Consider the following 23,142-nt stretch of genomic DNA (forward strand, 5'->3'; position numbering starts at 1 on the left):
AGGAGCCAGCAGCCTGAGAGCTATTGTCACTGGGCTAATTACGCAATTAACCCTTTAACTGCCACCATCGACCTTTGATAAGAAAGGGTCAAAACTTCCATCAATTTAGCAATACCAATTATGATTTTAGAATAATCATCTGTAACAAACACTGTCACCACGGACAGGTCTGCTCAGAGGCCTTATTCTAGACGGTAGCACTCTTCAAGAGACAGGTTCGTGTTTAGCTTGCATTAAGAGTTTTAGGGACAAGGTTAACACTTTTCAAAATAAGGTTTTAATAATGAAAACGTCAAAATTGGTGCAAATAAAATGTAGCACTAACTCACGGTGGAGCTGCTGGTTTAAAGCGGGCTGTTACCGTCACCTTCGTTACCTCAATTTCACCAGAACTGGTTCTAGGGTCCCGTTGAGTTTAGTACCAGACAGTGTAGACACCAGACACTTGAGTATCTTTTCCAATGCTTTAATAAAGAGTAACTGAAGGAAGTAGCAGGAAAGAGGTAGAAGAAGAGTTGCAGGGAAGCTCAAATACCTTTTCTTGATGTAGTATTATGAATTAGAATCTTGTAGATGAAAATACTCTCCTTTTAGAGTTGAATCTTTGCCCGCCTATAGGTATCTCTCACTAACCTAGCAACCGGCACGTAGCACGAACAAAAGTCTCTGCCACAGACTTTAATGGAATAGAAACCCGTACGATCCTCTGCCACAGGATGTAATGGTTTACGATGGACAGCAAACACAGCACTAGAACCTTTAAGCCGACCCGGCAGTACTATGCGGTAGGTTAACTTTAGGATGCGTCCTCCAACTGAGTCACCAGGCCCCTCTCCAGACCAGCACTCTGCATGATCCTTCCATGACGGGTCCTCCCCTGGGATCTTCTCAGTTGTCCAGCTTCTTCCCGCAGGACAGACAGCACAGGACCATTCCCTAGCTGCTGTGGTAGGCCCCAGACAGACTTCTGGGCCCACCCACACACTGCAGCAATGTGGTAGTATTCCTAACACATACCTGTTGGCCAGGAGGGCCAGCAGGTGGAACGAAAAAGCCCCTAAAACATGGTGTCTGTCCCATAAATACCCTCTCCCAGAATGCAACTCGGAGGACCACCTCCACCGAGTTATTTCCGGGACAGAAGAGCACCCATACGCTTCAGCACGTTGCCTTTCCAACACCGACCTATGGCGACAACGACACCCACAGGCACAGTGTGAAACTACATGCAACACAGCCAAACTGGAACAGAGGCTAAATCTGACTATGTATAAAACAGATAACCCACTAAATTTACCTATAAGTGGTAGATGAAAATCTACCAGCGCTACAAAATATTTACAGAAAAATATGTTTCAAAGAGATAAAGACAATATACAGCTACAAAGAAATAAGATAGCATTGAGGAGGAAGGATACTTGCAATTAAAATAATTCATTGCACAAACTCATATATTTTATAGTCCAAATTCATCCAAAACACGATAGTCCAAATTCTGTGCACTCCTTCTCCCTTGGTGATACACCTCAGTGTCCAAACCAATGTGCAAACAGAACTTTCATCAAATAAATATGATCCCTTATTACTAAGCAGGTCATACAAAAAAAGATCTATTATCTCTAATGGCCACCAGGCACTGCTCTCCTCCAACCAGGACTGTAACGTTTTTTCCTCTACTTCTCATAGCAGTTTACACATCCCACATAAAATATAACACACTCTCCATGATGTAGTAAAGTAATTAACAGGCACTTTTGCATGTACATTAACCACTTCAGCCTCGGAAGATTTACTACCTTAATGACCAGGCCATTTTTTTGAGATACGGCGCTGCGTTGCTTTAACTGACAATTGCACAGTTGTGACGCTGTAACCAAACAAAATTGCCATTGTTTTTCCCACAAATAGAGCTTTCTTTTGGTGGTATTTGATCACCTCTGCTGTTTTTATTTTTTGCACTATAAACAAAAAAGACCGACAATTTTGAAAAAAACAATATTTTTTTACTTTTTGCTATAATAAATATCCAAAAAATGTTTTTTAAATTAAAAAAAATGTCTTCATCAGTTTAGGCCAATATGTATTCTTCTACATATTTTTGGTAACAAAAATCACAATAAGCATATATCAATTGGTTTGAGCAAAACTCAAGAACTGCTACCTAACTGGATTATTTAAATGTGGACTTTTCAGTATCTTCTCCAAACCTGCATGAATAAATTCAAGAGATGTCGCAATGTACATTTTTAGAAAAAGTCTACCTTTAATTATTATATAGCAATGCTTTAGGCCCATTCAAGCTGCTTTACCAAGACTGAGGAAGGAGTCTCAATTTCAGTCTCATCTCCTCTGGTGATCAGATTGTAACACTGTAGCAAATCACAATGTAAAAGGTTGTGGCATATATTTGTGATCTCAGCCAAGATTGTACAGGCTTTAGGATTTACATGATTGTGCCATTTCTAAGCCAGCAACTTAGTCCTGGAAGTAGATGCTGACTCTGGATAATGCCTTAAAAAATAGAGAGAGAGAGAGAGGAGCGCCTCTAAGTAAAACTGCTTTATTCAATGTAATAACAGAAATAATAGCTACTTACATATAGGCAAGGAACACAGCTCACTGATGACAGGCTTTACCCCTTGTGGGTAAAGCTCTTTTGTCCATGATTGACAAAATGACAGGTCTTGCAACGAGATATGTTGCACCTATACATCCCTTTAAGTGGAATGAGGCAAAGAGGATGATCTTTCTTTACAGGTCTTAGCTTACTGGGAGCTATTTTATTTTTAAGGGTGGGGGCCCTCTTACAATTTTCATAACTCACGTTGTGCACCTTGGTGCTTGCTGTAGGTTTGTTTTTTTGCCAAATTTCCTCATTTTTCATTTTTTATCTCCGATATTTTTTGTATTATTCATTAATTATTATTACATTTTGTATTTTAGAATTATATTTTATTTTTATTTATATTATTATTTTTATTATAATTTTTCTATTATTCTTATTATATTCATTATTATCACCTTTTTATTATTATTTATCATTCTCTATTATTATGATTCAGATTTTTCCTTACATTATTGTTAACCCTATTTCTTTTAATTTTATTTAGGGGTAGGTCAGTGGATTCCCATCAATAATTTATTATTATTATTTTTTTATTCTATTTTAAACTCCCTACATAGAGCTCTCTTTTCTCGGCCAACTGCTTGCTTGTTTGTTTTGCAGCCGGCGCACACACATATAAGCTTCCCTGTCTATTCCCTATCACTACACTTGAGAAAGGAGCGCGCATGCGCCCCACGGCCGTTGCGCATGCTCTGAAACGCGTTGTGTCTCCTCCACCCGGCTGACGTCACAGGCTGGCCCTACAAGCTGTCCTCTCCTTCCCTGCATGAGTGGCGGTTCCTGTCCCGGTTCTCTGTCCTCGTTTGCAGCCACGGATCAGCGACACCTCCCCAGCCTGTGTTCCATCCGCAGCCTGTCATCAGTTATCGACTCACAGAGAGCTTTGTTCCTTGCTTATATGTAAGTGGCTATTATTTCTGTTATTACATTGAATAAAGCAGTTTTACTTAGAGGCGCTCCTCTCTCTCTCTTTTTTTATGGGTGACTCCGAGCTGGCTTCACTCCAAAGAAGAGCTGCCCTTTGCTGACTGTGTTACCACTATCTTCCCCACCAGCAAATCACCCATCGCCAGCTTTTATTGGTTTTAATTATGGACTCATTTACAGACTTATTGTTTTATACTCAATTTTAGAATTTTCTAGAGCTTTTTTTTTTTTTTTTTTTTTTTGCCTGTTTCTTGTGGTTTATCAGTAATTCCGAGCGCCATTCATATATGTTTTTTCCTGGATAATGCCTTGGCCCAAATGGTGCAGGCCTTCTGAAAAGGAAAACAAATGACGTCATTGCCAGGGAGAGGACTACTATGGTCTATGTGAGAAGTAACAAATACCTGTAAATGTAGACTTACATATTACTTACCATGCATACATGCTAAAATACAATAAGACACCTTTAACTTCAGAATTGTTGTTTTCTCTCTCAGAAAATAAAGCCAACCGATTTTTTCTTCAGAGGGATTCTATAATGAGCATGCAGAACTTTCAATATAATGTTTTTGAAGGCACTGAGGATCCAACATTGTTTCAATTGCTGATTAAAGTGACTGATGAGCTAGGTGGAAATAAAGCACTACAGTTATCTACCACAGCAACTGTAATAATACATGTGGTGCCCTGGACAACTACAATTCCAACTACCACACAGAAAGCTACAACAGCACAGGTAGGAATCTACTATTTTTTCTCTATTTTTTAACTTGGGTTGTCCTTTCTTTTTTTTTTTAAATTGTTTATTTATTAAGTATATTCAAGTATACAGAAACAGAGTATTCATTCTCATAGAAAAGACATTGATAGCAGCATATTTTCAATGAGGTAAAACATTTTTTGTAGCTTATTATATATCAAGAAGAAATAACATTAAGTGTCAAATGATTTTCAGACAATACATACACATCATGGTAGAAATAAGAGGGTCAGTTAGTGAAATAAAGCAATGGCATGGTCAGTGGCCCTGCTGCACTCATTCAATATAGGAATCTGTCTTTATACCTCATTAACTCTGGACTACCTGGGGGTTCTCTATGTTGTATTCAGAGGAGTCCCAGTGTCCCCATATAGCCTCAAATCTGGGAAGGGAGTCATCAATTATGGCTGTGATACGTTCCATCCTGCGAATATCTGTAATAACTGACAAAAATTGTGCAAAAGTAGGGGGGGGTGTTGGCTAACCAACATTGGGGTATAACCCGTTTAGCCGCTAGTAAGATGAAAGCCATCAGTTTCCTAAGCGTTTTTGGCATCTTAGGGAGGGGCAAGCCTAGCAAGAGATGTATAGGTTGGTGGGGTATAGGGAATTTTAGAATTTTTTCCAATAGGGCATGGATCTGTGACCAGTATGGCATTATCAAGGGACATTCCCAAAATACAGTATATGGAAATGGGTGCCCAGAGATGAGCCACATCTCCAGCATTGTCCGGATGTAGTCAGTTTCTGTCTTAAAAGAAACTCCGGGGTTCTATACCAGAACATCAGTATTTTATAGGTTGTTTCTTTCTGAGCCACACATCTAGATGTCTTAGATGCACTTTCCCAGATATTCTTCCATTCACTTAATTGGATAGGTCTGTTTAAAATATGGGACCATTTGCACATATATGTGTGAGTCTGTTCTGTGATAGGAGAGGCAGCATGCAGTATTTTGTAAATAGTGGATATTAGATGAGAATCATGAGGGCCTCTGGAGCACACCATTTCAAATTCAGTAGGGATAGTTAGGGTCAGTTGTGGTATTTTGGTGGAGAGAAAATGTTGGATTTGTAGAAAGGAGTAAAAGAGGTTTTTTGGAATTTTATATTTATATTGTAGGTCAGTAAAAGTGAGGAGTTTACGGGTCACTGGGTTAACCAGGTGGCGTAGTTGGAAAATACCGGCTTTCGTCCATGGCAACATGGCATCATAAGAGAGGCTATCAGGGATTTCCGGATTAAAGGTAATATTTGTTAAAGGAGAGCATGGGGATGAAAGCTTATATTTACCGGAGCAGCTTTTCCATATTGAGAGGGTAAATAGCTGATTTTACGTATCTGAGAGATGAATTTATCCGAGGATGGCCATAACATGTAGCATGGATGTGCGGGTACCGTGATGCCCATTTCTATCTCGGACCATCTGTTAGGGGCATATCTAGATGTCCATGAGGTTATTGTTCTTAGATGGGAGGCATAATAATATTTGATTATGTCGGGTGCCCCCAAACCTCCACCGGCTTGGGGTGCAAAAAGTACCGAGCTAGCTATCCTATGAGATTTATGATTCCAAATAAAATTTAGGAAATTTTGTTGGATTAGCTTTAATTGGGACATTGGAACCTTGACTGGAAGGGTCTCAAAGAGATAGAGGAGCTTAGGGAGCACCGACATTTTGAGGACATTTATCCTTTCAAGAAGGGATAAGGGGAAATTTGTCCATGACTTTAATAATTTGTTGATTTCTATAAACATAGGAGGAAAGTTGGCCTGAAAAAGAGTGGAATAAGAGGAAGTCAGATAGACCCCAAGATATTTCAAGGAATGGGTGCACCAACGATATTTGAAATTTTCCTGTAAAGTTGAGAGCATATCTGTGGAAAGATTAATAGGAAGGGCTTCAGTTTTGGTTGGATTTATTTTAAAACCTGAAATGCTGCCAAATTGATGTAGAATTGCATGTAGAGAGGGGAGTGATATATGGGGATGGGTCAATGTTAGTAGAATAATATCAGCGAATAGGGACAGTTTATATTCCTGATGTCTCAGCGCCACTCCCCCTATGTCAGGGTGGGAACGAATAGCTTCGGCCAGAGGTTCCAAACTTAAAATGAAAAGTAAGGGGATTAGAGGACATCCCTGACGGGTACCATTACTTAGGGAGAATAGCGGGGAGACATGGGAAGACAACTGTACCTGGGAAGTGGGCGTGGAGTAAAGCGCTTTTAAAGCGTGTATAAAGGGACCTGAAATTCCATATCTAGTCAAAATGGCAAACATAAAAGACCAGTTTAGGCGATCAAATGCCTTCTGAGCATCTAAACTGAGGACTATCGCAGGTTTCTTAGTTTTAGTCAGTAGATCAATAAGATCGATAGTTCTTCTAGTGTTGTCTCCTGCGTGTCTAGTGGGAACAAAACCGACCTGGTCCTTATGTATGAGTGAGGGGAGAAGTAGGGACAGTCTGTTAGCTAAAATTTTTGTGAAAATCTTATAATCAGAGTTCAGGAGGGCAATGGGGCGATAGTTGTCTGGTAGTGATAAGTCTTTATCCAGTTTCGGAATAACCGTAATAAAGGCATGAAGAAATTGGGAGTGCGGAACTTTCCCTGACATCAGAGAGGTAAATAAACTTATCATATGGGGTATTAAAACTGGTAGGAAGCTTTTAAAGTATGAGTAAGGGAGTCCGTCGGGCCCTGGAGACTTGTGGGTCGGAAGCTGGTTAATAACCGCTGTAATTTCTGCAGCAGAGATGGGAGCATTGAGCCCTGAGCGTTTCTCAGGAGAGAGTGTAGGGAGATTTAGAGTTTTAATAAAGTCATCAAACTTTTCTTGAGTGAATGCAAAATTTTGGTCTGTTGCTAAGCAGTTATAGAGTTTTTGGTAATAATCACCAAAGACCTTGGAGATGTGTTGGGGGCAATAGGTAGGTTCACCATTGGGTTGTAATAGTAAATCAGGGATTGAGGCTGCGGGTCTAGGCTTTAATTTATTGACTAGCATTCTATGGGGCCTATTAGCAAATTTGTAAAACTTTTGTTTGGACCAAAGCAAGGATTTAGCAAATGTATTCAAATCAAGAGATTTAATGCGGTTACGTAGCGATACCACTGATCTAAGGCGTTCCACCGTAGGGAAGCTGACAAGGGATTCCTCCGCTTTGGATAAATCATGTAAAAGCGATGACCTTTGGAGAGCTCGGTCTTTTTTAAGACGGGAGCTTGAGGAGATGCACTCTCCCCTGAAAAAGGCCTTATGAGCCTCCCATAGGGTGGACGCCTCAGAAACCGAACCTTCGTTAAGTTCAAAAAATTCTGTCAGTTTTTTCTGGAGATGAATATGAATATCAGGTATTTTAAGAAGGGTCTCATTAAGACGCCAGTGGCACGACCTAGATGTAGGTTTGGTTAGGAGAAGGTCAAGGGCTATGGGGGCATGGTCCGACCATGTGATTGTATTTATTTCTGAATGGACTACATATGACAGTAAGGGTGCTGAGACAAAGAAGTGGTCTAGTCTTGTATATAGCTTGTGTGGGGGTGAATAGAATGTAAATTGTTTGGCTGTAGGATGTTTTACCCTCCAAGTATCAAAGAGGTTGTGAGCTCTGATAAGTTTTCTAAAGGATGTAGCCAACTTTTGAACCTGGGGAGGTGGGGTGTTTGTAAAAAGGGCAAGTCTATCTTTAGTTGGAGACATGCATAAATTGAAATCCCCCCCGATGACCATGAATGGTTGAGAAAAGGATTGCAATTTTTCAAAAAACATTTCAAGAAAACCAATCTGTCCTGTGTTGGGTGCATACACATTGGCAAGGGTAAATTAAACATTTTCATGATCACAGTTCAGGAGAACAAAGCGGCCTTGAGGATCTAAGTATGTCGATTTGACACGGGTATTAGAATTACGTTTCAGTAATATGGCTACTCCAGCCTTTCCAGAAGGATCTGATGCTATATAAGCGGTAGGAAAATGTTTGGAGGCAAATTTAAAAGATCCCTCCGCTTTAAAATGTGTCTCCTGAACCATGATCACTTCTGCTCTGGATGCCTTAAACTCCTTCAACGCCAGCCAACGTTTGTGGATGGAACCTAGACCTTTAACATTACATGACAGTATACTTACAGCCATAGCTCAGGTATATGAGTAAAGCATATATTAAATTTAGAGGGTAGAGAAGGAACGTGTACCATGATGTATAAAACATAATAATAGATGTATCATAAGAAATCATATGACAGTATTGTATAATTTTTAAAACATAACTGTATTTTGAACATGGGCCTGAAAAGAAAACCCATATGTATGAAAAAATCAATCGAAACAAGGGGTTGGGAAGTAGAAAAAGAAAACAAAAAGAGTAATAAAAATAATGGTAAAAAAAGAGGAGATCCAGGTTAGGACCAAAAAGGGTCTCTAGTAAAAAGAAAAGAAAAAAAACATATACCAGTTAGGTATTAGGCCTGAGGCACGTGAGAGCCTCAGGAAATCATGGTCTCAAGTCAAGACCATGTTAACAGGGGGTGTGTCAGCCTACAAAATCAGACTTGTTGGCCTCCGCCCAATCCGAACATTTAAAAGAAAAAGAAAAACATGGAACCACCCAACATGGGGGTTATGTGCTGGGTTATAACAAACAAGTAAGCAAGTAAACATGCAAGGCACTTCAGATATGAAAGTTCGACTCTGAGCCCAGAGTCTCAGGACACATAGGTCAAAAAAAAAGATATGACCTATGTGTAAGCAGGGATCACAGGGGCATGTCACAGGACATTTTCAAGTAGGTCCTTTAAATGGAGCCGCTCTTTGAGGTGTAACTGGTGTCTTCTTTGACTTCTGGCGCTTTGACTGATAATCGGAACGGGAAACCCCAACGATAAGGGACTTGGTATTGTTGCAAATGGGAGGTAACTGGGCGTAGAGCGCGGCGTTTAGCCAAAGTGATGGACGATAGATCATTGAAAATTTGTAGTTTTGCGCCTTTGAATTCGACCCTCGATCTGTTTCGAGTAGCAATGGTCAAGGCCTCCTTGCTCTCATAAAAGTGGAAACGAGCGATTATGTCCCTGGGATTAGCACCCTGAGGAGGTTTAGGAGCCAGTGATCTGTGTGCTCTATCCAGGCGCCATTCTATGTCAGGCATATGAGGTACCAACATGACAAATAGAGCAAGGAGATAGGATCGAATTTCTTTATCTGGGATGGATTCCGGGACTCCACGGATGTGTAGGTTCTGACGGCGTTCTCGATTTTCGAGGTCTTCTTGCTGTGTTTGTAATTGCGAGACTGCATTTTTCAGGCCTGCGTTTTCCTCTTCTAGGACATGGACATATTGAACCATGTCGTCGAATTTGGTTTCCAGATGATCCGTACGTTCATCAAGTTGATCTATTTCACCCCTAAGCTCGTGGGCTAGCTTATTTACTTCTTTGGTGATGTTATGGGTGATGCTGTGAAGCAGAGCCTGTAACTTAGTATCTAAAATGTCCACTGTTACGGGTAGTGATGTTGCGGGGGAAACAGGTGGCTATGGACGTTGTGAAGAGTCTTCCATAAACAGAGAGGGGTCAACTAATGGGAAATTGTCCGTTTGGTTCATAGCTGTCTCCGGGGTAGTTGAGGCTGGGGAGTGAGGCCTCCGTAGGTATTTCTCCATTGAGTGGGTTTGCCGAAGTGCGGCCTGTGAGGCTTGTTTTGAGTATACGGTGCGTTGGTCTCCGATTTTACCCATGCATTGATTGAGAGGTAACTATGGGGTTCCTTGAAAGGTTAGTGCGTCTCCCGGGTCTTGAAAATAATAGCATTGCGGAGCGGGAGGTTCGGATCTGTAGGCGGAGGTTAAAGCTTAAAATTCAGACGTCTTCCATTTTTGCAAGCTGCGTGTGCGTTTTACATGGAACAGTTGTAAGGGTGATTTGTTAGGTAACGGTTACAGGGCATAGTATTCCCAGTGGTGGATATTGATAAGGAAGTATAAAGAGATGGGTTATGATGAGTGAGTACAGCTTAGAAGGACAGAAGCAGCTGGGTGTATCTTGGAGTCCCAAGATGGCCGCCGGCCTCCGTGTGTAGGCCAAAGCCGCGGTCTTTCCTATGGGTCAGCCGGCCGGCTGTGTAAGTACCGCTCCGTCTGGGCTTTGTCTGGGCCAAAGGGCTCTTGGAGAGACACAGCTAGTGGGACAGTTGGCTGTGGGATGGTAGGTGTGGATGTTTCCACTACTCACTGTGTCTCTGGGTTATGATGAGTCTGGGTTGTCCTTTCAAGGTAAGATATACAAAAAGAAAAAAATCAGTAGAATCAAAATCTTCATAGAAACCAATAAATAAAGTCTGGTGTTTATGTCTATTCATCTACTGTTGTCCTGATATTGGGGATTTTAAACCTATTAGCTGGAGTCATGCTGGTCTGCCTGTTTCAGCAGGTGTAATTCTGGAGATAACAGAGACTTTGGTACATCCTTATGTCTGAATGTGAAAGGTCACCAAGTCTTCTCAGCCACAATCACATGTGGCTACAACCATATGTGACATATGACAAGGGTTTAAAAAAAATGAGAGTTTAATTAGCAAAGTCTGGAGATTTTGGGGGAAAAAAAAATCACATTTTTTTTTATAAAATACATTAGGTCAAAAACAAAATTAAATTAATTTTGGTAGCTTTCTAAAGCTGCAATGTCCTTACATGAGTGGTCAGATGGAGTAAGAAATGTTCCTGCTTCAATAATCAGTAGAGTTAAAAAAAACTTCTATATCAGTGGTCAATAGAACTAAATTATGTTTTGTCATCAATGGTCAGCAGGAGTAAAAAATGTACCTATGTTGGTGGTCAGTTGGAGTAATCAATGGGACATCGATCTCAATAAGAATTATTAATGAACCCTTGGGAATTGGTGTCAGTAAGAATAATATAAGGCCCCACCTCCTGAACCCCCTGAACATTGGTGTTAGTGCCCTACTTTGAGGCACAGATGTCACTGGGATAATAAAAGAGCCCCCCCCCTGCCATTGGTGTTCAGTGGTAACTTGCCTACCTGGGGGTTTCTCGTGCTGCTCCTGACAGAGAGAACCTGTAATACAGAATACAACCAGAAAACTATACCCTCTTTCCAGTACAAACCAGCCTCAAGCCCATATCTACCATAGTACAGAACTCCCCTAACATCCCTAAATCCTCCCTCCCAGTCCACTCCTTCAATACAGACTCTCTCAGCACAATTTTCTCAGTACAGACCCTCCCCTGCACAGACCTCTTAGCATAGGACCCCCAGCACAGACCCCTCAGTACAGACCCCCCCCCCAGCACTGACACCCCTCCAGTGTTTAGAGACCCCACTCACAGAGGAAAAACTTTTAATCCTGAGGCTTACACAGATGAGAAATGTGTTTTATTATTATGAGCTGAGTGTTTGTGAATAAATATAGATTTTTGGGCCCAGAATTATACTCCTGTTTTGTGATCCTTGACATTTACTAAAACTAACTGTGCAGTAAAGTATGTTAGCAAGGAGAATTTCAAATGATTTTATATTGATTAGAGGACTTACACACTCTCATTCTTCTGTCTGAACCAGAGAAACACTGTTTAAGGTTACCAGTGGAATTCATTAAAATCTGGCAATCCTGTGTCAGGAGATTCAGGTTTAAGAGGACAGGTATTTTGCAATGTCTTTGTGCAGCTATACTAAATCACTGATGCTAAAAGACACTCAGTCCAAATTGTTTATTTTCTTTTGGATAGAACTTTCTTGATGTCTATGAAAACCTCAATGTCATTGAGACAGGAAGCCAGGTTAAAATCGTCAAAGCGATAAAAGCACATTTCCGTAGTGAAAAAGAGAAAACTTGGACTTTCTATTAGCTTGTCATTCGCATTTGTGTAAAAAATAAATAAAAATAAAATAAGGTTAACAGAACGAGGAGAATGGCTCAGTCCAATGTTTTATTTATTTATGTATTAAAAAGGAACATATTTGCCAATTTTTTTTTTAAATATTCTTTTTCTTTGTTGTGTCATCTATATACTTGCCTTAAAAAGAGTAAAATGTTTGTCTATTTTTCCTTTTTGTTTCAATTTTATGCTGCAATAGTGACATCTTGTGTTCATTCCAGCACAATGTAACTAATCAAAACCAGTATGTCATAAAACTTGGCTATGCTTGCATCTTTGTTTCTGTAACTATTATGTTGTTATAAGACTAACATTTATATATTACTGTTATAAATACCCATTACTATACTTTATATAATTAACAGGTTACAACAGCTGTGCTTGTCCGATCTTCATATTTCTGGCATCCTGACAACTGGTTTACCGCTGCTCTTACAGTTACTGCAGCTTTGTTTCTCTTGTGCCTGTATGCGTGTGCTTGGGGTCTTCTAAAAGAGTAAGATTATTAATATTATATTTTTACAACAATATCCTCTCTAAATCAAATATTGATCATGTTTCCTTTTTCTTCGTAGTGTTCCAAAATATGCAAAATTATTTCCTTTATGTCGAGGATATCAAAAATCCAATTCTCCCAGTTTTCCTGACAAGACAAATAAAGCTGAAAGGTATCCAATGCTTCTATTTACATACACCAAATCAAATAACTAAAGTTAAATATTTGTTATGGGTTCTAAAACTTTGTACACTGCTGGCAGCCCTAATTTAAAAGGCCTTTATGTTCATATAACATATTGGCAAAATTAAGTATTATTATAAATTGCACAAATGTAGCTACTAAAAATGTCTCAATTTAAAACCTAACTCTAACCATTTTTTTTAGTTTTGAAAAAAAACAAAACTTTGTTCTGGCTTTTATTTCTGTGATGCCATTGGGGAAATTTTACCTCACTTCCTGTCCCTGTTACACTCATACAAAAAATGAGGGTGCAGTTTTCACCACGACACCATCTACTAAAAATGTTTATCTGTCCATTAAATATATTTTCCATCACTTCATGTCCTGACAGGAAGTTGGGTGGAATCTCACAAATAACCAATAACAATCTCAATGAGGCTCTAATTACTCCCTCCCAAGCTAACATAACACATTTTGGCTTTAACCTGCATACGGGAAGGTGTTTGTTATATGTCATAATTCCATTGCTGTGGTGTAAGCTGGACAAGGGATTGTATCATGGCTACCTTGTGTTTATAACGCAAACTGAATATTCAAACTGATTTCTCTCAAATTCTGCATTTCTTTTTCATTTGGAGAATTTAGATTTTCCAATTCACCATAACATGTGCATGTATGAACTATTAATTCAGGACAGATCAGACAAATCTACAAATTATATTGCATATTATTGCAAATCAAAATTTTGCTGAATTCACCAGATTTTTTGACAATTTTATTTATTTAACTCTGCATACATTAAATGCTTAGTAAATGTTCATTAATATAAAAGTATATAAATGTGGAAATACTGTATCTTGGTCCTTGACGTTTTGTAAACTGTAGCACAATGTCTATGTTTTATTTGAAATAATGTGTACAATGAACAATCACAATTAACATTTTGTTTACTACCTCCAGAAAAAAGAATCCAGCTAACAAAAATAATCAGACAAATGAAAATCCTAACCTTTTGCCGGGACACCAATTTGTAAGTCTTCCTTTTTTTAAAAACTCTTAATGATAAGAAGTTGACAGATTGGTTCCAAAGGCCACATAGTAGCCAATCACAAATCATGTACATAGGGATAACTGGGATGCTCCCTTTTACCTCCAAACTCCTTTAACGCCTAGTCTATAACTGCCTGAGCTACCACCTCACTGAAAATAACCTTCTTGATCCCCTTCAGTCTGGATTTTGCCCACAACACGCAAAAGAAACTGCTATTCTAAAATGAATTAACAATATACTCATGGTTAAAACCAATGGTCACTATTCTACACTCTTATTCTTGGACCTCTCTGCTGCCTTTGACACAGCTGACCACCCCTCCTCAAAAAACTTCACTCCCTTGGTCTCTGGCACTATACTTTTCATTGTTTGTTCATTGTGTGTTCATCTCACCACAACTTCTATGTCACTTACAACTCTAACTAATAACCCAATATACGTGTCAGGAGGGCTTGCTGGGAGCAGTAGTTCCACATAAGCTGGTGCACAATTGTGGGTGCCTACGTGCGAGCGCGCGATCCCTGGCGTCAGGTGGGCTATTTAAACTCAGATGTTACACTGAAGCTGAAGTGGAAGCAACAAGTTCAATTTCTTATCAAATGGAAGGGGTATGGACCAGAAGAGAATTTGTGGGAGCCTGAAGGTAATATCCACGCCAAGAGATTGATCCAATCTTTCAAGAGGTCCCACCCTGAGAAACTGGCCCGATTGGGCATCTGGAGGCTGCCCCTTGGGGGGGCAATGTCAGGAAAGGCTTCTTGGGAGCAGTAGTTCTACACAAGCTGGTGCACAATTGTGGGTGCCTAAGCGCATGCAGGAGCGCACATGTGCATGTGCCCGCACAGGAGTGTGCGCGATCCCCGGCACCAGGCGGGCTATTTAAACTCAGCTGTTCCACTGAAGCTCTGCTGTCTGATCTACAGCATTCTCTGTGAGTTACCTGCTTATCTGATCTGTTCCTGTGATTACCTGGCTTGCCCTGTGACTACCTCTGCTATCCGCCTGCATCTGACCCCGGCCTGTCCACGACCTTGCACCTGCCTTATCCTCTGGTCCATCCGTGCCTGCCTGTTACCAACCCGGCTTGTCCAGTTACTCTGCTCCTGTCTCCTGCATCTGTTCCAGTATGTCTGTCTGTGTATGACCCGGCCTGCCTGACCTTCATGTGTTCCAGTCCCTGGAACCTCCTCTCTGTATCCTGTGAGTGTCTTCCTGATACAAGCCTGTTCCAGTCTTCAGCTAACTCTGCTGTCTCCAGTCTGCTGTCGCCAGTCTGCTGACCTGCAGCTATTGCATCATCCGGAACTCCAGACCTACCTTCCAGTTGTTGATCCTGCCAGGCACTCATGTTACCTTGTACTCCCGTGCCTCCTGTTCACTCTATCAGGGGCCTCGAGTCAGGTGCATAAGAGAGGCCTCCCTCTGCATATCGGGCTCATCTACTAGGTACATGACAATACGTAGTGCTAATTAAAGCAAAATGACATCAATAATAAAACAAGGAAATGTATCATGAATGATATAATATAGTATACATTTGTGACTTCATAATCATTTCAATCCACAATGCACTATGGTGGTATGTGTGTGCTTTGAGCATATTTCAAGCTGCCAAGTGAGGAGAACACACTTATATTTGCTAAAGTGGTGGATGATAAAATCTCAGTTGTGAAAACAACCTCAAGCCCATCTGTCCTTGGAACACTCTTATTCTCAATCAGCATCTCCTCCCTAGGTCGGCTCAAAGCCTCCCATGGCTTCAATGCCATTTATATGCTAACGTAACCCAAGTCTATCTTTCTACCCCTCTGCTTACCACATCAGTATTTTCACATGTCACTAAATTACTAACAGACATATCAGTATGAACACCACACGACTTCCTCAATCTATCCAAAACTACGTTCATAATATTTCCTCTCCCATGACCCTTCCCCTGACTTCTCTGTCGAGATTGCTGACACAACTATCAGTTCAGGACTCTTAGCTCTCCTTTCAGCCCTACATCCAATCCTTGTCCAAATTTTGCCATTTCAACCTCTGCAACATATCCAAAAAACATGCCCCTTCCTTAACCAATGACACCACAAAGTTTCTAACTCCCTCCCTGGTTAACTTCTGCCTCGACTACTGCAACTCCCTCCTCATTGACTTACCTTTACACAGGCTATTCCCCTCTCAGTTCATCATGAATGCTGCTGCCAGACAACTCATAAACCGTACCAACTGTTCAATGTCTATTACGGATCTCTGCCTATCCCTCCATTGACTTCCACTCCCCCAACATATAAAATTCAAAATACTAACAAAAATCTACAAAGCCATCCACATGTCTGCCCCCAAGTGCATCAATAACCTTGTATCAAAATACCAACCAAACCATTCTTTTTACTCCTCCCAAGACCTCCAGCTCTCTAGCTCCCTCATCACTTTCTCCCATGCTCATCTCCAGGACTTCCCCAGAGCCTCTCCAATCTCTTTAGAAAAGCCTATACCACCTCTACCCAACAAATATATTTTTAATTTCTCCATCAGCTTATGCTTCACAGTCATTATCTTTTGTATCACTTGACCCTCCCTTTTAGATTGAAAGCTCTAACGAGCATCATTGTGTTGTAACTGTACTGTCTGCCATCACATTGTAAAACACTGTGCAAACTGTTAACACTATATAAATCCTGCATAATAATAATAATAAAAACAGAGATTCACACATAATTGCTAAACACACTGAAGCCGGAGATGTGAATATTACCATAGTTAAAGTATAACTAATGGCACTTTTTAGTTTTGCATTGCGTGGAGAAGGATTAGAACACCTTTCAGGTTTTCATTGCTGTCTCTGCCCCAATTAGGGGTATTCATCCTCTCTATTTATCCTGTTTACCCTTATCACCAAGAGTAAAAGTAAAAGAAAATACCACATTTTGGGTTGTCTCCATAACAGGAATAGAGGGGAAATCTTACAATAGGCCCTAGTTCTAGTGATCCTGGTGACAACCAGGGATTTTCTCACTTTAGAGGTATTTCCTTTCACTTCTTGTTTTGGCTATGGGGCAGGAAGTGAAGGGAAATCTTTCCATTAGGACCCAGATAGCAAAAAAACCAACAGAGGTTAAAACCTTCTCTTACTCTATTCAAAATGAAATGAAAAAAAAAGTGCCTTTTGTTCTACTCTAAGGAAGGCAATAACAATTATGCATTAAGGATAGCCAGTCTATATCTCAAAGCAGGGGTTTGCACTGATAACCACTTCAAAACCAGGCCAATTCTGAAGTTTCTCTACAATTTTTGCTACTACTTGGAGCACCCAAACAATATATATTTTATGAAAGCAAAGTCCCTGAAGAACAAAGTGGTAGGTGCTGCATTTTTTTTATGCCACACAATATTTGCACACAAATAAAATATAATACCAACTTTTTTTTAAAATATAAAAGATAATGTTACGTTGAGTAAATAGATACCTAACATGTCATGCTTTAAAATTGCATATTGTTTAGGGACACTTTTGGATATTGAGCACAAGTTTGGGAGCTATTCTTTATTTTTGCTTTAAAAAATGTTGTACACCTGTAGAATAGGGACAAACTACGGTACCTAAAAATCTCCATACGTGATGCTTTCAAGCTTTTAAAGGTTACCAGTTTAGAGTTACACAGGTGGTGCAACCACCATTAGACCCAGATCTCTCCTCTTCCCCTATAAAGCAGCCAATCAAGCCAATCAACGACTTGGAACAAATTGGAAGTGACAAAATCCTTGTTGCTTCCTGTTTCTGACGCCACAGAAGAGGGGAAAGAACTCCCCTTCCTTCCAATCTAGAAAGTGCACCTAATGTCCTGGGTTTCCGGGTGGCATAGGATAGCCCTGGAAAGCTGCCTGGTGGTGGCAGGAGGGGGGGGGGGGGGATAACCACCTCTAAAAGTGATCTTGCTATCACCACCACTTCCCAAGGATGTATATATAAGTACATCGCTCAGGAAGGAAGATATGACAGGATGCTAAAAAATGGCTGCAAAGATGCATTTGATGGTCTATGTTCATAGCTTATTTCTCAACAATAGAGCTATAGGTAATGACCATAACAAGAGGGAGTGGGTGAGACTCAAGAGAGAGGAGAAGAATATGAGCAGAGGGAGGGGAAATGAAGGATACATGAAGGATACATGGGGAAGGAGAAGAAAGGGTAAAGGAAAAGGTAAGTCTTTTTAATCAAGTCTGTATATAGTAGCCTAAAAAAAAGTAGTAGTGACTGATAAATAGCTATCTCATATACATGTAAAATATACAGACTTATTTATTAAGGCCAAAAGCATTATAGAGAATGAAATAACCCAGTCAACATGTATTTCACCTTTGAAAAGTCAAGCCTTATTGGTTTTCTGGGTGACAGCTTTTCATTATCATCTTTTCCTTTCTTAACATGCATATCCAGAAAAAAAAAGTTATATGTTATTATTATTATTATACAGGTTTTATATAGCGCCATTACAGTTACAATACAATTTGATACAAGAGGAATCAGAGGGCCCTGCTCGTTAGAGCTTCCAATCTAGAAATATGTATATTTTAAGTACATTAAATGAGTATAACACTTCTTTCTACCTTTTTACCCTACTTTCTGTAGGCTCCAGATTTTTTTGATGGTCGTGCAGTTGACCCAGGTAAGTAAAAAATGACCAGCTGAACTTAAAATTTATGCTTTTCATATTTAAGTGAGGATAATTTACCCAGCTTTGACTGACAACTCATACTGAGGAATAGAAAGGAGAGGGGGGAAAAGCATTGAAATCAACCCTGGGACTTTTAAGGTGCTTATATTTCAAGGTGGATAGAGTAGGAAAACATGTACAACTTATCCATAAAAAATATTATTTTTATTTGTTACAATTAAAATAAATTACATAACATGGTTTTTCTTAAAACAATGTGTATATCTCAATATCCACATCTAGTGATGGGCAGACAGTAGAGAAGATACCACTTGATTAAATACCACTCAAATGAGTGGTATTTAATCAAGTGGTATCTTCTCTACTGTCTGCCCATCACTAGATGTGGATATTGAGATATACACATTGTTTTATCCACCTTGAAATATAAGCACCTTAAAAGTCCCAGGGTTGTTTTCAACCCTTTTCCCCCCTCTCCTTTCTATTTGTCATAATGTATGGGATGTGGTGCTAATTGCTGATTATGTCTGCCCTTACCATTGTTTTTAACTCTTACTGAGACTTTACTCAAGGTTTTTGCAGTAATTGTCTTCTTTTAGATTAAGATTAATGTCACCCTTAACACAGGCTGAACCTAAAACCCCTTTCACACTGGGGCACTTTGCAGGCGCTACAGTGCTAAAAATAGCGCCTGCAAAGCACCCTGAAAGAGCCGGTCCTCACACTCCAATGTAAAAGGCCCCGAGGGCTTTCACACTGGAGTGGTGCGCTGGCAGGATGCTAAAAAAAGTCCTGCTAGCAGCATCTTTGGAGCGGTGTGTATACCGCTCCTTCACAGCTCCTGCCCATTGAAATAAATGGGGCAGCGTGGCTATACTGCCGGCATAGCGCTGCTACAGCAGCACTTTGTGGTGGTTTTAACCCTTTCTCGGTCGCTAGCAGGGGGGTAAAACCGCCCCACTAGTGGCCGAATACCGCCGCTAAAATGATGGTAAAGCGGCGCTAAAAATACCGCCGTTTTACCGCCGGTGCCCGCACTGCCCCAGTGTGAAAGGGCTCTAACACTTACCTTACCCCAAATTAAACTCTAATACTTGACCTGGCCCCTAAAATGAACTCATATATCTTAACTATAGACAATTGTTTTTGTTTTGTATGTAAAAAGGAGTATGTAAAGCCCCATACACACTAACAGATTTTCTGCTAATTTTTTGTCTTCAGATTTACCAAAACCATGTAGTGCAAGGGCCTGCCTGATTGCATACAAATTGAACTCCTAAGGTTTTACCTCATATTATATTGTGTTGGTAAATCTGAAGACAAAAATCAGCAGAAAATCTGATAGTGTGTATGGGGCTTAAGAGTTTAAATGTCTCTCCTGCTTTTATTTCTGCCTGTGAAGGGGATTCCCCTCACTTCCTGTTACTGTGACACCCTTCCAAGAAATGTGAAAAGTGGTCATCAATGGGACAGGAATGCAGAGACAACAATAAAAACATTTCCTGTTGTTCTAACTCTGCCTTGCTCCACATTTTTGTCACCATTAGGAAATGTTAAAGATTTCTATTACTTCCTGTTACAGAAAATGAGACAAAATCTCAGACACAGGCAACAATAAATATAGATTTGGCTGAAGGCTTAATCCTCAAACTTTGCTCTTACCTACCCTAAACATATCCCTTAACCTAAAACTTAATGTTAACTCTTAACACAAAGACAACATGACACTTTCCTCACTATATCTGAACTCTAACCCTAACTATAATTCTAGACTGCTAGCCCTTGACCCTAATACTAGCCTTACTTTAACCCTAACCTAACCCGGAATACCAACCTAAGATGTGCAGATCCATATTTTCATTATCCAAAGGTATTCCGTAATTCTTCAGCTAAAGTTATAGAAATATAAGCAGTAGATTTCACCTTTAACCTTATACAGTAAGTGCCCTCAATGGTTTTGTGAGAGGGATCCTTACTGGCCGATAGAGAGACTTGGATGGTGAGAGGGGATAAAGCCAGGCTTTACTTTTACTGCTGATGGTTCTGACATTAACTATATGCTTAGTTTCAATATTCCAGGTTTTTCACATGTTTACTTTAAAGCAATTTACATATGTAGTGCAGTGAAGCTGGTTTCATAATCTAGGTTTACAATCAGCATATCAAAATCACAGAGGCTGACACTAGTTCTCATACAGTCAATGTATAAAGGAGTACAGGGTACCTGCGTCACTATATACAGTAAGTTCCCAGAATGGTCGTATCGACACAACAGGGGAGATTGTTGGTAAAAGTCTGTCCCTGGATAGACATTGACAAGGTGGGAAAAAAGTTAACACTAATCATCCGTATATTGTGAAACATACAGAAATACATTCTGGTCTACACAATGCAAATTAAGCAGCCAATTAGGAGACAAAATGTTAAAGCAGTGACCTAATATATTTTTATTAAATCACAATCTCCACTATGTTATGATAATACTGTAATTATAGTTTATAATGGCATTGGCACTTGACTTTGATTTTCATTTTTCCTAGTTTCCGGAAAACATTTTCTGTTCAACAGCTACACGGGGCAAACCAAATGGGTTTAGCAGCCACACATCCTTCATGCTGTACAGCAACTTCAACCTGAACCTAATTCCTAATGTCTTATTGTTTTCATTTTTCTGTTTTGTATTTTAGTGCAATTAATGAATACTAGCAGAGTAATAATATAGCAATAATGTTTTTAAGGTATTTAAAAAAAAATAAAAAATTGAGCAAATATGACTATTCCCATCCATGTATTCCTAGTTAAAGAAAGGCAAGGAATTTTTCTGGCAAAATCTGTCAGTGAAAGTATGGTGTCTGTCATTGGTCTTCTTTTTTATAACTTACAATCCAAGGTCCCCATCTCACAATTATACATACTAGGGCCAATTGTAGATCCAATTAACCTACCAGCATGTCTTTGCAGTAAGGGAGGAAACTGCAGTGCCTAAGGAAAATCCATGCAAGCACAGACAAACTCCATACAGATAACGTCCGGGCTAGTTCACACCACCTGCTTGCAGTTCCAGTGCGTTCAGGTTCCAGAAAAAAGTAGAACATGCTGAACTTTTCCTGCACAGAACTGTACTGGAACCTGGTGAAACCCATCAAAAGCACACCGGGCCCCAGTACAGTGAAAAAATAAAGAAAAAAATCATTTGTAACGCATCCGGAAACGCATCTGGAGCAGAGGTGGAGGACGTTTTTGTGGTGTGAACTGGCACTCCATTTCAAACCAAGGATCCCTGCAAAGCATGTGTGCTAACCACTGGGCCACTGTGCTGTCTTATTTTATTAATTACATGCACATAGATGTACATCCAGAACCCTAGAAACCCTGTGTCTGGTTGAGCTTGGTGGTGCCTGTGATTTCATAGTTGCACACATACATATATAAACCTAATACAACATACAATACAACAAAAAATGTAATGTTTTTACACAGAAGGGATAAAATGGATATCATGGACAAGAGACACCTTAAGGAACACTTCTTGCTCTTTTAACATAAGATTCATTACAATGTGCAGGTCCATTAGAAGCCCAAAGTTCCTAATAATGTGTACATTGCGTGAATTATCTGTACTCTCATGATTTAAATAGTGTTATTTCCTTTACAGTAGACTTTGCAATAGTAGTACATATTGCATGTGCTGGAAATGTTGCTATACTCTAAGGAGCCCAAATGGGGAAACTTTAGTTAGTCCTTTGTAAATGCTTTCTGAATTTAATGCTCCTAAACCAGCACTTACAAACTAGGATTAAACAAAGCCTTTGTATAATTCTTTGCACTAAGGCTTACATCAAAAATGTTGCCTAGTGCATGAAGTCCTTCCTGATGTCTCATATGCCTATTAAATATTTACATTATTCCTTTTATGCAGTGTCCATGGTGCCAGGTTGCAGTAAACATTAGATTTTTCTGAGTACTGCTTCACCATACAGGACAGGAGGAAGTTTTGATAGAGACCGTTTTAGCCCTTCTAAGCCAAGTAACAAGTTTACAAAACACTGAGGTGGGGTTTTTATTAAGTAAAGGGTGGGAAGAAGAGAACCAGGAAATGCATGCATGTAAATATTTTATTGTTGTCAGTTTGTGACAAGATCCTCTGACACCTCAGGCAAAAAATGCCAAACTGAACCTAGCCCTCCAGATAGGAGAGACTGTTTGTATGTCTTCAGGAATATTTTCCAGACTTGGACAGGAGGCAGAAATGACAGCTGCTGTCTACTGATCCTAGTTTTACCAACTATTGGTTCACGTAAAACTGTATAGAATGGAGATTGTGTTGTGGTGTGTTTCAAATTTTGTGATTTCCTTATAACCAAAATCAGGGTACCAATATTACTGGATTGTTTGCTTTTTGTTTTACATACAATTATGAAAACAAGTAAAAACCCAAAACGCCTTATAAACACTCAAAATCTTTTCCCTCCCCCTTATCCCATCACCCAACAAAAGAAAGTACTGATTTAATAAAATTGACACTTGGAT

The 23,142-nt window shown here is 39.8% G+C and overlaps 1 protein-coding gene across 3 annotated transcripts in view; it reads left to right on the plus strand.

The window, feature by feature from the left end:
- The window catches only part of LOC141131834 (cadherin-related family member 4-like), a 259,551-nt gene extending 238,170 nt beyond the window's left edge, over positions 1–21,381 (plus strand). For all 3 annotated transcript variants that reach the window (XM_073619568.1, XM_073619569.1, XM_073619570.1), the window contains 6 exons: positions 4,051–4,289; positions 12,572–12,702; positions 12,782–12,874; positions 13,846–13,915; positions 18,567–18,603; positions 21,153–21,381. In XM_073619568.1, coding sequence (XP_073475669.1) covers positions 4,051–4,289; positions 12,572–12,702; positions 12,782–12,874; positions 13,846–13,915; positions 18,567–18,603; positions 21,153–21,208 — 626 coding nt within the window. In that variant the 3' untranslated portion in view covers positions 21,209–21,381. The remainder of the gene's footprint in view (positions 1–4,050; positions 4,290–12,571; positions 12,703–12,781; positions 12,875–13,845; positions 13,916–18,566; positions 18,604–21,152) is intronic.
- The last annotated feature ends 1,761 nt before the right edge of the window (positions 21,382–23,142 follow it).

This window comes from Aquarana catesbeiana, linkage group LG03 (genome assembly GCF_042186555.1).
Source record: "Aquarana catesbeiana isolate 2022-GZ linkage group LG03, ASM4218655v1, whole genome shotgun sequence".
NCBI lineage: Eukaryota > Metazoa > Chordata > Amphibia > Anura > Ranidae > Aquarana > Aquarana catesbeiana.